Raw genomic sequence first — 16068 nt, forward strand, 5'->3', positions numbered from 1 at the left:
TAGTACCAAGTTGAGCGAGCCTGATGCGTTCAGCATCCAATATGACCGAATGGAGGCTTTCTGTCCACTGACTCCAAGCGTACGTCAACAATATCTACAGCAGAACAAGACACGTTGCTAATCGTAGAAGTGGGTGCTTTTCCTCTTGTGAGACATATTTATTAAAATGACATTATACAATTTTATCCAATACACTTACGTATCTCACGGTAATTGCAGAGTACTCCTTACTTACATGCTACACAGAGGCCTATCTCTGAGTATTAGTTGACTAGTTCAAAATTCCTGCATAACCCCATGACTTTCAGGCAAACTCGCATATATCCCCCACATTTCAGCTTGACCATACCGGAGCATCTCACCGCAACAGGGATATATGCTCCAAGAGGCCCTTGAATAACCCCCCGCCTAATCAAACACACCCAAAGCGAGTACACCAATCGTATATTGTTGTCATTAAGAATTAACTCCAATCAGCTCCACTCCGTTGTAACCCCATCCCATGCCAAGCACACCCCGGTGGGTCTTAAGTTCTGTTCACACCTATTATATTCTTTGGAGATTAACCACGTCCACATTCAGTACATATTAAGCCCTTTGAGATCACCATGTCTGCGCTTCCATAAAGTCAAACAGGCGCATCGCAGGGTTATCATAGTATGGGAAATGCTTAGCTGGCAAGGACAGGTAGCATCATGCAGAAAGCCGCTGTTGATTAACCTAAAAGAGCTAGATGGATACGCCCGCGCTTTCAGGTCATTCAGCCAGCCTTCATGGATCATGCATCATGCATCATGAACTATACATTATAATTATCACTAATGAAGTACGGAGTACTCCGTATGCATAGATAGCTGACGATGCATCTTGGACGAATCGTATTCAGAGCGCAAAACTAAGGGCCTCATTCATAGCTGCCCAAAATTACCTTAGATGTCTGAAGAAGAAATCATCTATAAAGCAGCTGCTATTTCCCATACATTCCAATACATTGCTTCAGTCAATCACCATTCTTTTCCTCAAAGTATCAGAAAGCAACAATATCATCCAAATTCATTGATATACTCTGAACTGTAAGGTAAATAGCATCCTTTTCCAGAAAACGGCACATACTTAATGTCTTTCATTTCCAGATGGTGTATCAGGTTTACCTGAATTGGACTGGAGACCAATACAATGGTCGCGAGATTCTCGTCTTCCCAAGCAGACACTATGCGGATGAGTTCTACAACCGGTGCATCACGACCACAGCTCCTGGGACTGTCAATCCGCTGGACGATATCGTGAGATATAGTCCTCAGTTCTGGACCTTCACCAACGCTGCAGCAGAATCTCGCCCTTTCTATTTCATTGAGTCAAATGCCAAGGACCTCGTTCCAACTATCATGGCTGCTCGAATCAGTGGATACGACAACAACCATGCCACTGGCGCCATGCCAATCATTCCTAACGACGCAACATCCAACGTGGAATATGTGTCCGGTGGTGCTTATTACATTCGCACCAAGTCCACACCCCACTTGTACTGGTTCATTCAAGATCAAGACCATGGACCAATTTCTCTTGATCCCAGAAAGGCAACCAAGTTTCAAATCAATCGAGACGACTCAGTCAAGCCTTCACCCGCACCGGTAAATGATCGTCGAGTTCTCGAAAGAAAGGACGATGTCCAATTGGTTGCACTGACCCCGGGTGGAACTCAAACCATCGGTGTCACCGGTCATACTGTGTCGGCCGCTGCAGCTTCCTTCCGGTTCGCTTTCGGTAGCTTTTATAATGGAGACTTCGGAGTTGATTGGAGTTATACGCCCAACCAGCTCGGTGACCCAGCTCTGGCTTACAAAGTTCAATATGCCGGTGAGGAGTGGGAGCTTGTGAACTAGAATTGAGGCCAAGGCATAGCTATATTCAATCCCTTTGATTCAACATCTTTAGGTTCTGTGAATAGGGCTAATCACGGCAAAGGTTACGGTAAACGATTGTTTATTTATTGCGTTCTTATATTGGAATTCAGAGGCTAGTAGCTATTCATATCTATTGAGATCACTCTCTTAGGTAGTTTAGTATGAAATGGTATAGCTAACCATAAGCATTTTCTCTTCTGCGGGGAGGCTAATTGAAAGTTAGCACATGTGATAAATATTATACACGACTAAGACAGTATTGGGTTTCAAAGTTCCCTCGGAGGACGCGACGGTTGCGGCAGTATCATGGGAATCAGCAGACAGCAGGGGTCAGGCCACGGCAGCAGGGACTATACAGGAGCCGCGAGAATTTGATATCTCCAAATAGAGATTGATTCATTTCGTCCACATGTGTAACGAGAGCTTGCTGGGCCGTTAAACTTTAGGAAGAGTAACACGCAATGCCCGAAGGGATAAGCTCGTCGCATCCCCATCATGGTCAAGTGCAAACTCAAACTCTGGGAGCCCAACGTTGCCATACACCATGGAATCGAGCATCATCCAGGAGAAGCAGGAGCCAATAAGGGGCCCAGCATCTTCCGAGACATCAAGGCTATAAATAACAGCCAAGAAGGAGATCCGCCCCGGAGTCTCAAGACCACTAGGCTGTAGACGAATGCTTATCGCAGAGCCATCTGTCACTCCTTGCAAAGTCATCAAAGACGCGATCATGTCGACCGAGTTGCTCGTCCATGCTGAGACTACCAAGCCAGCCCCGTCATCGCCCGTGATGGTGATGGAGGAATTGGAGGAGCCGCCTATCAAGGCATATGTGCCCCCAAAGCGTTCAATAGCTTGGTTTTTAGCTACTTCCTCAAGCGTGGGAAGCATAATATCGGCAACCATCTCCCCGATTGTCGATGTCATCGCGTGTGAATTACCACCGGCGACTAGAACCGTGAAACCGACATTATAATCTAGTGAAAGGGCGATAGAGCTAGAGTACAATCCGATATCCCCAGCCTTGGTGTATAGGTCGACCCGACGAGGTGTCAAAAAGGTATAAATCTCCCAGGGGGCGCCCACGGAATGTTTCAGGGAGGACGTGTGTACTACCGGCTTCAGCCACCTTCTTGTCTCGGCAGAGTCAATAAGGGCGCTGGAAAGAACGGCACGGCCGAACGTGGCCATATCCTTTGCTGAAGAGAAGATGTTTCCAGCACTAGCAATGTGTAAGCTATGTGTACATCAAAGGACTCATTAGCACTCACGGAGATTCCTCGCCAAACTCATAATCAAACCAACTGGAAGTCTCATTGTGGGGGATCACCGCCAAGCTGGGATTTGGAACGTGAAGACAAGATCGAGTCAAGTTGAGTGGTTTGATAAGGCGGTCCATTAATATGGCTTCGTAGTCGGCTTTTGCGATTGACTCCAATACATATCCTAGAATTTGATATCCTGCGTTCGAGTATATCGGTGTCTGTGAGGTCGACGTCAACGGACCTAATAGACCATGTTAGGGGGTAAATCCAGATTCAGCGGGGTCACCCTACTCACGCGTTTTCAGAATGCCACGAAAGAATTCTTGAGAACATTCCCTCTGTCAGCCTACAAATTCGAGCGATAATGTAAGCAAACACAATTGCCCAACTTACCTTCTCTATCGCATGTATCCTTGCTCCCACAAGTCAGTTTCTCATTGTCTGGAAGCGAAGGGAACCCCAGGGTTTGAAGAAGGTCTGACTGGAATCCGAGGTCTCCAAATGCATCTAGAATCCAGGGTCAGTTTGTTTTTCATATTGCACACTTGGGCCATCGGGGTATTATCATCATACAGTCTCTTGCAAGGCCTGCTTGGTGACTAGCCAGTTCACCAATCGTCACATCGCTCCATTGCAAATAATTAATTTTGTCTTTTGTTTGTGCCGAACTATACTTTGTTTGCAGCTCAGGCACGTATTTCGAAACTGGCTCGTGGAAGTACCGTGTTCCTCCCAAGGTCATGAGAAGAAACATGGTCCACAGCTTTGATATGCTGCCAATGCGGAACATAGTATCCTCGTTCACATCTTGGACCCCCACTGATCCAACTTTAATTGGATCATCTGTGTGGTAGAAACCGAAGGCAGAATCGTCCTCCTCGCTGCTGAAGACCTGCACTGCGAAAGAGATGGAAGGTAGACTTCCATCTCCAATGGCTCCGTTGAGCTTTGAGGTCAGCTCCTCAGCTTTGCTGAGAAAGCTGGGGTTCTTTGACAGAGCGGTAGGGGCAGGGAAAGATGGTCCCAAAAGAGGACATCCAGTTGTTTTGATGGCTTCGGCTGACAGAGCCAGTGCCGATAACGTCCACAACGTGCGCATTATAAAAAAACGAGCAATACGATGACCAGTGAATAAATGTGTAGTCCAGATCCAAAACATCTAAAGCCGGAAATTCATCTTCATATGTAGGACCAACGTTAAATTCCCTGTACAAAGAATGGACATCACTGACTTCCTATTTGGGTTCCAGGAATGTCTTTGGCTACCCTCTGGCAACCGTACTTTTAAGTAGTCTGGAATACTTTGGCACCGCCGTCAAACTCAATTAAACTCATATAGGTTGAGAGAAACACACATGAATGTCCACCTCGTGGGTCTAAGGCATTGCCCACTTGGCGCCTATTTCTGGAGACAAGCAAGGATAAGCCCTCTGCCAATAAACCGATCTCCAGTACCGAGACAGTCACAAAATCACTCACACACTCTGTCCCACGATTACCATTTTTTCGCGAGGGCAGCTATTTTAGTTTCAATATGGCCAATTCCTGGACTTGGCAGGCTGACTTGTTTCTTTTGATAAATTCTTGGGCGTTTTGTGGTATGCGCATATTTTAACAACATTCAAGGAGGAATGACAAGAAAGCTCATCGCTATCTACAGATGGCCAACGAGAACAAATTTTCCCCTGAATTTGTGGCACTCGAAGTCCGTGGTTGGCAGGTACTTTAATTCTAACCCGCTGCTATTCCTTTAACGAAAACACTGGCCTAATATTGTAAATAAATACCAGCCTTATACTACTTGCTTACTAACGAATCCAATAAATAAAAAATGGGGCTCAGCCGGGAATCGAACCCGGGACCTCATCTAAATTAGGTAATTTCTTTTGAAATCAGAGATTTCTCCCGAAAGATGAATTATCCCACTAAACCACTGAGCCGCATGGTAGATAATGTCACGCTTCTGCTATCATCACACAGTTGCTAGAACTACTAATGCAGACAGCACCAGAATGCCCATCAACCACAACTACTATGTACAGGTCGCCATAAAAACCGACCTGGTTAATCTTACATGTTCCTAAATTCTTAATCTCTAAGGATTTATATTTCCCTAAATCTACATGGGCTGGTCACTAGTGTCCTAGAACAACACCCCCACCTAACTACATATACCCATTTCAGCTTTTCACAGGACAAGTCGACTGTATTAGTAAAATATTCTACTAAGAAAATGATCGCTCAATTGTTTATAGTACCGCCGATCCCAACAACCCCACAATATCTAAAACGAACGGTTACTCTTCAGAGCACCAGGGAAGTCGTCTTGAAGCGCCTCCCATAGCGGCTTCCCTCCCATCTGAAGATCTTTGAATGCCGGACAAGTAAAGTTGAGCAAAGGCACAGCGAGGATATTAGTGACAAACTCCAACGGTGCAGCTACAGTCGAGTATATCCCAGCAAGCGCATTGGGGCTGGCAAACTTCAACACTTCAGTCACGAAGCACAGCAAGTTATTATCCTTCAGCAGGCCAGCCAAGTTCAAGACACCACCTGTCAAATCCCCTAGATCAACTCCGGCAAAGCTGTCTACTTCGCCCGTATTGCCTCCAATACTGTATTCATATTATTATTAGAAACTGCTCGATACGGGGAATCTGGCCTGAGCTCTTACCTTCCAAGCTCCGGATATCTCGATATGAAGCCAATGAGATCCAAGTTGAGTGATATGAGTCCATAGTCCACAGGCGTCTTGTACCAGTTCTCGGGGATCCTTTCCCATCCTTCGCGGTAGGTCAGATTATGTTCCGGGCCGTAAATGCCATAGAAATTCCGGAGGTGGCTCTTAGCTAGGATAGGCGTTAGCAAATCTTGCATAACCAGTCGCATTCAACGATCTATCGCATCAACTCACTCAGTGTTCCCTCTGGATTTTCAGTCGAGTGATTTCGAAACAGCCGACCTGCGAAAATGTAACCGGCGTTGCGCGCAATGAGCCCAGTCACAGGTCCGTAATAGAAATCGGGGTTTGTATGGATAGTTTGATCCATACGGATCTTTGCGCGTTCGGCCATGAGACCCATATCATAAGTTCCGTCGGAAGACATATTATACCAAGTCATGAACTTGTCCATGTTCAGTGTCCAGCTGTTGCCCGTAACGTAAAGATCGTCTCGCGTGTTGGAGGAGTCTGCTTCGATAAAGTTGTGCGAGCCAATCAGGCCCTGAGGTTCGCCTGCAAGTAATGTTAGCGGTCTACAAAGATCTGCAAGCAAGTAAAGATGTTCTGACCGAGAACACCACCCAAGTTATTTAGAAGGTTGTTAACGCCAGTATCGGGACCCCCGATGGAGAAACTGGGATCGAGAGACAGCACGTCTCCAGTCCAGACAGTACCCATGATCGCGAGGATGGTAGCCAAATCAACGCCCATGCCATAGACTATAGAACAAAGGTCAGAATATGCAGCATCAGTACTTTCATGGGGCAATTGTACCTTTGTTGATCGCGGCAATCACATTTACGAACTTCCCACGTTTAGCTTAGTTTACATATGTTGCACAGGAATTACCTACCGATACCACTCCGCTCCGTGGGATATATCCATGGTTTGCGAGTGCATTGAGACCGGGACATGGGCCTCGCTTGTCACCATTCTCGAAGTCCGGGGGCTGGAATGTATGTTCGCCGCTAACTAGAGATATTCCGTTACAAATTGCAACAGCGCAAAAAGAATTTTGTGACCTACTATCAACAGGGGATTTCATCAAATTGAATAAAAACCGCTTTTCGTGTTCCGTCTTCGGCTTGACTTCGTCCTGGGCGTTTGCATATGGGCAAGACTTGTGCATGCCTTGATGTCCTGAGTGGCCATCGTGGCCATTCATCGACCCCGGGAAGGCTGATACTAGGTTAATGAGCGACAGTGGCCAGAGCAACAGCCCTATAGTGAACATGCGCATGATAAACGAATGTGTTGATCCTCCGCTATGAATGCCAGTTTCCCCTTAGGATCGAAGGAATGATCATATAATGAGTGACTGACAAACACTGTTCTAGAAGAGTGGAACAATGTCTCCTTTAGATATCCCGCGGCAATTATGTGCCTAGGTAAATCTCCGAGTGGTACACATGCTGAGAAATGATTATCCCCTGAATGGCCCGTCTTAGCGCCGGAGTCTACTGTACAATATATTCAATTATGGCCCAAAGGGGTACATCGAGAAACAACTCGGCAGCTGTATGGTATTTTATTGCAAATAATACATCGCATCTCGTAAAGTAACTGCCCCACTTGATGTCGACAATCAGCTTGAACGCTCCGGCTCTTTCTCTCTCAAAGCATTCCATTGTACATCCCTTTCAGCACCCCTGTAACGGACTGCGAATAGCACGACACAGGCCCCTGATTTCTGCATGGCCATCCGCTTGGCTATATCGCGGGTGGACTATGGATATATTTGTATGTTGATGTTGATCAGACCTGAATTGGGAATGTTGGAACGCTCTTATGACGGACACGAATCTTGGCGCACGCCTCGCGGTGAAGTTAAATCTTAGTTCAATGACAGTGCCGATCACAGTCCTGGGCTTTTAAGGTACATATGCGTCAAAAGGTGGGTGTACAACAGAGATGGTAAATATCGAAGCGATCTTTCCCTCAAACAGCAGGACCGTAGACCCACTACGGATAATATTCGGATGTTCCTCGTGGGATCTAGGCGAAAATGGGCCAGAAAAGTAATTTTCCCGAAGCCTGTCCCGCTTGTGGGCCTTCCTAGAGACGATTAGGCTCATTTATAGGAATGAAACGCAGAAACCCGTTCCGGGTGGGGTATAGTGTCAAAATCCGAAGCTAAACCTGCGACTTGTTAAGCTCTTTGGTTTGCTACGGAGTAGATGAAGGCAGGCCAGTATTTTCAGGCCCCTAAAAGGTCTAGAGAGAGCTAAGAGCTGGGGAAACTCTCGTATAAGTGCAGATCCCAATTTTTTAAATCGGCCACCATGTCCACGAGACAATAAGTAAGGCGACTTCTCGGTAGATCCCAAAAGACATCCAAGATTACTGGTTGTATGGCTGTATAGAAAGTGCTTGTATTGTGTCTTTTACATCAAGAACTCATGAAGCTGTAGACTAATCCCAGACGACGATGCGATGCTTGGCAGGGAGCTGAAACAGTGGCCGAAATGCTGACAATGGCAGATCTCGCACCCAAACACCCAAACAGGTGGAAAGGTATGTTTCAGCGAGGAACACGGCACCTAAACTTAAGATATTCATACGCTAACGATCCCAACAGGAAGGCAGAACAAACTCCTGTATCCTAGTCAAGGGATCGTCATGAATCTCATAATATTAGATTCTCCTAGGTTGCCTGATCAAATTCAGCCCATGTCTTCTTTGTCAGTCTCCTGATCGCGAATGCATCCTTCCCTGCAAACTTCACCATGCGTTTGTTCAGTACAGCAGCCCTCGTGGCCGCCTTGTTCGCAACAACTGTGATAGCAGGGATGGAACAGTTGGCGGCCGTTTTACCCTCGTGTGCGGTAGGTAGTGCAGCCTTTCTACCCCTCTTTTGGTGCGAGCTCATAATACTAACCATTCAAAGCTGGAGTGTATGATGACTTCAGTGTCGCAATCCTCCTGCGAGACAACTGACCAGGCATGTCTATGCAATGATACACATTACACAGCTGTTCTCCAGAAATGCGTTATTTCTAGTTGCACAATTCGAGAATCTCTGAGTGAGTTAATAGTTTCATTTTTCATCCCACTGGTCATCACTGCTAACATACACAAGCTACAAAAAATGTCACAACATCAGCGTGCGGGGCCCCTATCCGGGACCACACAAAGTTTGTTTCTCATGCAGGGATTGGCGGTGGAATTGTAGCCCTTATTGCTTTCATTCTCCGGATGCTGGCTCGATTGAGCTGCTGTGGTGGCATTTTTGGCGCGGATGATTGGACATTGATGTTAACAATGGTATACACGACCTTCCCCTTTGCTCGAACCGAAATCTTTTCTTACTGTAAATTGGCAGGCTTTACTTATTCCACTTTCAGCACTCTCGGTCGTCTGTATGTTCCCCTTTGCAGTTGGTTAAACGCACCTTCTCTCGACTAACCATTCTGTATAGTGGCCAATTCAGGTTTAGGAAAGGATATGTGGACCCTTCCTTTCGATAACATCACCCATATTCTATATGTGAGTACTACTATACACCCTGACTCCATGCAATTGCCAAGGCAATTTGTCTAATTACCCTAGGTCTATTTTTGGGATGAATTGCTCTATCTGAGCATTCTCCCGCTGACCAAAATATCAATTTGCTGTTTCTACCTTCGTATCTTCCCTGATCGGACGTTCCGGACAGCAACTTACGTGGTAATTGCACTGAATGTGTGTTACTTGATTGCCTTTGTCTTGATCTCGGTGTTCCAGTGTCGACCTCTACCCGGAGCGTGGCACCGCTGGTATGGAGAGGAGAACTATAAGTGCAACCATATCAACGCACAGGGCTGGGCAGCGGCAGTGCTCAACATGGTCCTTGATATAATTGTCATGGTGCTTCCACTGCGCCAGCTATACCGTTTAAACCTTTCTGTGAAAAGAAAATCATACGTGATATGCATGTTTAGCCTGGGTATTTTGTGCGCTTCCCTTCCAGTCTGTCCCACAATTTTCATTGACTAACTGATGAGCTCAGTGTCACCCTTGTCAGCATCCTGCGGCTGAATTCACTCATTCACTTTGCTTCTACCACTAACCTAACATGTGAGTATTCTCTTTCTCTTTCCTATTTCAATGCATGCAGTTCTATTGACATCTGTAAGGGGATTATGTGACAATTGGGTATTGGAGTACTATTGAATGCGATGTTGGCGTTATATGTGCGTGTCTGCCTGCCATTCGATCCTTACTACGTCGTGTATCCCCCACACTCTTTGGCGATACTGCGCCAGCCAAATCGTCATATGCTATGAACTCTCATTCCCGTGGAAATGGATCACAATTTGCGGGTATCCCTGGGCATAGAAAGAGTGCTGATCGGCAATTCTACCCACTTGATGAGCTGGACATCTCTGATGAAGCCCGGTTACACCACCCCCAGCCGGTGTAGTTTAAGGGTGAAAGTAGGGGCGGGGTGTTCTTGAGTGGGGAATGTCTTTAAATTCCTTAATTTCATTTCTATTTTTCTATTTTTCTATCTATTCAGTGATTTAGTTAGTTATTTGCCAATATAGTTTACTAGATCTCACAAAAGGGATGATGTTTCTATTCGATGTGTATATTTTTTAAATATATGTATTCAACATAATTAAGCATGATAAAACTCTACTTATTCACAAGTGTCATACTTTTTTAATATTAAATTAACCTCATATAATATAGGAGGATATTTCAGCAGACGTTGGTGGATAGCATCGCTACATCCCCGATTCTGCAACAACAATAAGGGGCTTTAGCTTTCAGGCACGGAATAATCCTTTACATGCCTTTTAACCGAAGAGTGGGGCAATTTCCAGGTGGCTAGCTTTTCCAGTGTGAATATCAGATCCCAATCCATTTAGTTTTCCGATAATGTGGCTTAGCAGTATATACTCCTTATGCTCCCCGAAACTCTAAATTAGGGGAGTAGCTTCACCGTTAGATTGGTGGCTGTCGGAAAGCTATATGATCGGCATGTCAAACGGCATAGAGAAGACGCTGAGAGGTTAGCACGGATGGTCAGTATTTGGATCATATTGATTGGCCGGTCTGTCCCACAAGTGAAAGGTATCAACGTCTATCTATACTTTGCCAAGACACGGCTACGTTCAGACCTAGTTCAATACGAGTGAGGGCCATTTCTACGTACAAAATAGTCTGTTACCAGGGCAGTATTGGTGTCGTGTCGCGGGATGGATATCCATGCGTGACACAAGCTAATTTGGAAAATAGAAGCTTATGTCGATCTTGTAATGTCGATCTTGTAAGGAAAACGAAAGAATGTACTCAGTAGCACGGCCAAAGATTGTATTATGTATTATGGGTGGTCGCGGTGCTTTTGCTTCTATGACGGTCTTATAATAGAGCCAGGAGAAGGGGTTCGTGGTCATTCATATATCCCTAATTGCTCGTGTTTTTTTGTTTGCTCAAGATTTCTTCTTGGCTTTTTCCGTTTCGATTCTGGAGTACGTCTCCGTCCTTTCTCTTTCGTCATGCGTCTTTCTGCAGTAGTTGGACTACTGTCCACCTTTTCAGTTGTCTTGGCTTTGTAGGTGCACCTTTAGTCCCTACTCAGACCTTAATGACACAAAAAACTAACGCCATAATACAGTAATCATGGGTCAAATCATCGATATCATGACACACACAAGCGGTCTTCGGATAACGAGAATTCCACCACAAAGTATGATTATGTCGTTGTTGGCTCTGGCCCTGGAGGTGGCCCTGTAGCGGCACGATTGGCTATTGCGGGATACAAGGTGCTTCTTCTGGACGCAGGAGATGACCAGGGAAATGCGACCCAGCAAATTGTCCCCGCCCTGCAACTCCAGTCCACTGAATACGAGCCGATGAGATGGGACTATTTCGTGAACCATTACTCGAACTTGACTCGTCAAAAAGAAGACAGCAAGATGACTTACCGGACACCTGCTGGTGATCTCCATGTGGGAAGCAATGCGCCCAATGGCTCCGAGCCTTTGGGGATTCTATACCCTCGAGCAGGCACTTTAGGTGGATGCTCTGCTCACAATGCCATGATGTGAGCCATATCTTCTCCCCGGTTTCTGCACGTCGCTATCATATGCTAACCAGTACCTTGATAGCACCATCTACCCGTACGAAAATGACTGGGAGCAACTGGCCAGTCTCACTGGCAATGATTCATGGTCTGCCTCAAATATGCGCCAATACTTTCAGAGACTAGAGCGCAACCGATATCTGCCCAGCAGCTTGGTGGGCCACGGATTCGACGGATGGCTTACAACAAGTCTTACAGACTTGCGTCTCGTCATTGAAGACCAAAAGCTTCTGTCCTTGATCCTAGCTGGTGCGACCGCCGCGGGGCAAACACTGTTGGGTAAACTGATCACCACAGTCACGGGCCTTGCAGGAGTCCTACTACGTGACCTAAACAATCCCCTTCCCTCTCGTGACTACGAGGAGGGTCCATATCAAGTGCCTCTCGCGGTGGATGTTCCTGAGTACAAGCGGACAGGTCCTCGAGAGTTCCTCATGAAGACAGTCAACGCTGTGAACTCCGATGGTTCGCGAAAATATCACCTTGATATCCAGTTGAACACCCTAGTAACGAAGCTTCGGTTCGACACCACCGGAGCTAAGCCACGGGCTACCGGGGTTGACTACCTTCGCGGGCAGAGCCTCTATCGCGCAGATCCTCGGGCTTCCCAAACATCGTCTAATGGGATACCAGGTAGTGTGAGTGCAGCTCGTGAAGTGATCCTGTCTGCAGGCTCGTTCAACACTCCCCAACTGCTGAAGCTGAGTGGCATTGGTCCAAAGAAGGAGTTGTCCAAGCTTGGAATTTCAACTTTAGTAGATCTCCCCGGCGTCGGTCGCAATCTTCAGGACCGATATGAGACGGGCACAGTGGGCAAGTCACCTACCGATTTCGTCCTCACATCCAAATGTACCTTTTTGTATTCTCTTCCCGACCCATGTCTGGAACAGTATGAAAACGACCCCCTCTTCAAAGGCACATATACTACCAATGGAATTGCCATCGCCATCATTCGCAAGTCTTCTGTCGCAGAGGATGAACCCGACCTACTGATCTCAGGAGCACCCGTCAACTTCCCTGGCTATTACCCCAACTACTCGTACGAGGGTCTCAAAGATGCCCAGCACTGGACCTGGATCACGTTAAAGTCTCGCTCCCGCAACAATGCTGGCACGGTTGAGCTCCGATCTACTGACCCGCGTGATATGCCCCTTATCAACTTCCACTCGTTCGATGCCGGAGTGACCACGGATGGTGCAGATGATAAGGACCTTCAGGCTGTATATGAAGCAATGCAATTCTCCCGCACAATCTTCAAAGACCTTATTCCCCTAGATGGCGGATTTGAAGAGGTCTGGCCGGGGCCCAATGTCACTACCGAGAGTCAGATGAAAGACTTCATTAAGCAAGAGGCATGGGGCCACCATGCCTGCTGTACCGCTGCTATTGGAGAAGACGGGGATCCTCAGGCTGTTCTGGATGCTGACTTCCGTGTTCGTGGAGTTGACGGGTTGCGTGTTGTGGATGCTTCGGTCTTTCCCAAAATTCCGGGGTACTATATCGCCCTACCCATTTATATGATCAGCGAGAAGGCTGCTGAGGTTATCATTGCCGATGCTGTATGATACTGGTACTGGTACCTTGTTTGTAAACTTCATGACTTTTTTTTGGCTCTCTTTGACTGTCCATCGTCTATTCTTGTATACATTCTTGCGTCGAACATTTCTGATGAGTTCCTAAAAGCATCTAGGCCTCAAGCCGTTGTGTAAAGCATAATTGTTTTTGTTCTTTTCTTTCCTTCAAAATAATGAGATAGTAGATGGACAATTCTGAGCTTGAAAATCATCCCATTTGTATGAGCGACCCGACTAATGCCTACTTTTTGAACATAATGTTATCTACCATAGCAGGGATCTGGGACATTGTCGTAGCAAAATGAGAATTTCTATGTACTAAAAGCTCCAAAATTTAGATACTAACACCAGTAGATGCAATTACAGCTAATTAATCAAATCACACAGCTCATGCAGCTCTAGCCAAAGCAATAGGCGAAGCAATAGGCGAAGCAATAACGTATTCAATCTCAAATCGCATCTGCGGCACAGTCGAATTGCACCAGGTGACAATACGAGTTATCTTCATCGTGCCCCTAGGGAATGAAGAAAGAATAAGACAAGCCGTAGCTTTACCCAACTTCGTCCCGAGGAGCTCTTGATACTCAGCACTACCATGCTTAAATACCATACACTCAGCATTTTGTGCCTGTGACCATATGATACCCGATCTAGGGTATAGTTCATGGCGTATATATGAGGCTGTTTCTTCATTCCCGATGTCAGTAAAGATAACATGTTTCAGAGTTTTCAAGTTAAAATCAAGCAAATATTGAGCACGAGCAACCTCATTCCAATGAGGACCGTCTTCCCTACAAATTCTCTTGGCAACAAGAACTCCACGAGCAACCCGATGTTCAAATTCATTGGCTTCGAGTGTGTTTGGCCCTGGGTTCTGTCGGAGGTGCGTGTAGCGCCACCGCGGACCGCCGCGAGCAATATTCATCGATTCGACGTCGCCGCCTTGTAGTGCCATTGGCTCGACGGTGAAGTACGATTCATCGACTGCCCAAGGTCTTGATTGCGCTTCGTCAATCATCTCCTCTATAGTTAATGTTGCCGGTTGAATTCGGCACCCTGGCGCTTGGGAATTGTCGATCCATGCTTGATATTGTGCTCCTATATTTCTGTACCTGGTGACATTCTTCACTGTCGGTTCGACACCGGTCCTCACTAACCCGCTTGAGGCGTCGGTCGAGCCTTCAAGACGCTGGCGCTTGCTGCTGGCGCTACCGCCCCTCGATCCATAAAGACCCCTGTGTTCAGCATCAGCTTGAGCTTGGTTATCTAGAGAACGCCGACGCCTCCTGTCACTAGAATTGCTCGGCCATTTTTGGCTGGAAGTTTGGGGTTCTTCGGACTCTGTCGGATCTTCGTACATTTCTTCGTCGTCATATTGGTTCAGATCGAGGCTGTCTTCATCAATTCCATTATATTCCTCTTCATCGGTATTGTATTCGCCTGCACTCACGAAAAGAGAGCTTTCTCCTGATTCTGGGAATGATTCATATTGGGACTCACTGAGGGAGGCATCACTCACCTTGGGAGTAATACCTATATTTGAAATTCTTGTTGCGACGGAATAAAAGTCACCACCAGATGAACTCTCGTTGGAATCAGTATCACTTACCTCGGGCGGGCTGTCTGTGTGACGATTTCTTCTTGGGAGGGAATATGGGTCATCACCAGATGAAGAGTCTTCATCGATATTGGTCTCACTCATCGCGGGTGTTATTCCTGTGGGAGAAACCTCGTCAGACAAGGGAACCTCCCTGGGTGGGGGAGCTGGAGGATGATCATCATCACTGCTATACTCATATTCACAGTTGTCTTCAACTTCACTGCCGGCTTGGGGTTGGTTAGCTGGAGCCGCGCCTCTGACTACGTTCGTAGGAAGTGGTTGGCGTAGGGCGCGCTTTGGTGTTATTTCCCGTGGGCGGTTAGGTTGGGCTCCAGAAGAGTCATTGCTGTCATCACAATCGCACCGGCGTCTTGGAAAACAAAACAGCGAGTGGCGAATCCTCCTCAACATTGTACTGGTATTTTGGTATTTTGGTACAACTAAAACAATTGAAGTTAGTTGGATAATGCGCTTGGAATGAAGACCATGAGACATGCAGATGGGGGTTATATAGGTAGCTCTGAACATTTGAATGACCTTTGTTGAAATTTAGTGTTATCCTCATCGTGATCAAACACAAAATTTGCCAGAAATAGGATCAAAGAAAATAAAAATAAAGGATGAACGATCAACAATAAGGTGGACAAGGAAGGGATCCAAACATAGCCTTGGAAGACAAAGAAACTCGAAGTGGAGCGGATAACCTTGAGAAAACAATGAGAATGAGAACGTTTCAGTGATAATGACATGGTATATCAAGTTAAAGATGGTAAGCTAGAAAGTCGAGAGAGTTGTAAGAATAGAAGACAAAGAACATGACTTGAGGTTCCTCAAGAGTGTTGCCAATACCACCTTTTGAATACGCTGGACAGTCTCATTTTATGGATGAAATGTATAAATATATCATGCTATCATGGCGAAAGAGGAAACTAT

At 46.3% G+C, this 16068-nt stretch overlaps 6 protein-coding genes across 6 annotated transcripts; 3 read left to right on the forward strand and 3 right to left on the reverse strand.

Moving 5' to 3' along the window:
• Nucleotides 1–1133: 1133 nt before the first annotated feature.
• N7537_008079 (uncharacterized protein) lies at nucleotides 1134–1883 on the forward strand (the record flags this gene model as incomplete). Its single annotated transcript, XM_056899134.1, has 1 exon — nucleotides 1134–1883. One exon carries the CDS (start codon nucleotides 1134–1136, stop codon nucleotides 1881–1883), a length of 750 nt encoding a protein of 249 aa, XP_056751210.1.
• Nucleotides 1884–2339: 456 nt separating this feature from the next.
• On the reverse strand, nucleotides 2340–4268 carry N7537_008080 (serine hydrolase domain-containing protein; the record flags this gene model as incomplete). The annotated part of the gene is made up of 5 exons (XM_056899135.1): nucleotides 2340–3126; nucleotides 3176–3410; nucleotides 3465–3491; nucleotides 3563–3676; nucleotides 3743–4268. The coding sequence occupies 5 exons, from the start codon at nucleotides 4266–4268 to the stop codon at nucleotides 2340–2342; spliced, it is 1689 nt and encodes a 562-aa protein (XP_056751211.1).
• A 1185-nt stretch (nucleotides 4269–5453) lies between these two features.
• On the reverse strand, nucleotides 5454–7131 carry N7537_008081 (peroxidase family protein; the record flags this gene model as incomplete). The annotated part of the gene is made up of 7 exons (XM_056899136.1): nucleotides 5454–5784; nucleotides 5844–6018; nucleotides 6084–6404; nucleotides 6461–6610; nucleotides 6666–6696; nucleotides 6745–6863; nucleotides 6918–7131. 7 exons carry the CDS (start codon nucleotides 7129–7131, stop codon nucleotides 5454–5456), a joined length of 1341 nt encoding a protein of 446 aa, XP_056751212.1.
• Nucleotides 7132–8617: 1486 nt separating this feature from the next.
• N7537_008082 (CFEM domain-containing protein) lies at nucleotides 8618–10293 on the forward strand (the record flags this gene model as incomplete). Its single annotated transcript, XM_056899137.1, has 8 exons — nucleotides 8618–8716; nucleotides 8779–8914; nucleotides 8971–9155; nucleotides 9214–9250; nucleotides 9310–9377; nucleotides 9441–9823; nucleotides 9880–9947; nucleotides 10007–10293. The coding sequence occupies 8 exons, from the start codon at nucleotides 8618–8620 to the stop codon at nucleotides 10291–10293; spliced, it is 1263 nt and encodes a 420-aa protein (XP_056751213.1).
• Nucleotides 10294–11374: 1081 nt separating this feature from the next.
• Nucleotides 11375–13526, forward strand: N7537_008083 (GMC family oxidoreductase; the record flags this gene model as incomplete). Its single annotated transcript, XM_056899138.1, has 3 exons — nucleotides 11375–11430; nucleotides 11494–11922; nucleotides 11987–13526. 3 exons carry the CDS (start codon nucleotides 11375–11377, stop codon nucleotides 13524–13526), a joined length of 2025 nt encoding a protein of 674 aa, XP_056751214.1.
• A 397-nt stretch (nucleotides 13527–13923) lies between these two features.
• On the reverse strand, nucleotides 13924–15546 carry N7537_008084 (uncharacterized protein; the record flags this gene model as incomplete). Its single annotated transcript, XM_056899139.1, has 1 exon — nucleotides 13924–15546. One exon carries the CDS (start codon nucleotides 15544–15546, stop codon nucleotides 13924–13926), a length of 1623 nt encoding a protein of 540 aa, XP_056751215.1.
• Nucleotides 15547–16068: the final 522 nt, after the last annotated feature.

This window comes from Penicillium hordei (genome assembly GCF_028827395.1).
Source record: "Penicillium hordei strain IBT 12815 chromosome Unknown utg000004l_segment0_segment0, whole genome shotgun sequence".
Classification (NCBI taxonomy): Eukaryota; Fungi; Ascomycota; class Eurotiomycetes; order Eurotiales; family Aspergillaceae; genus Penicillium; species Penicillium hordei.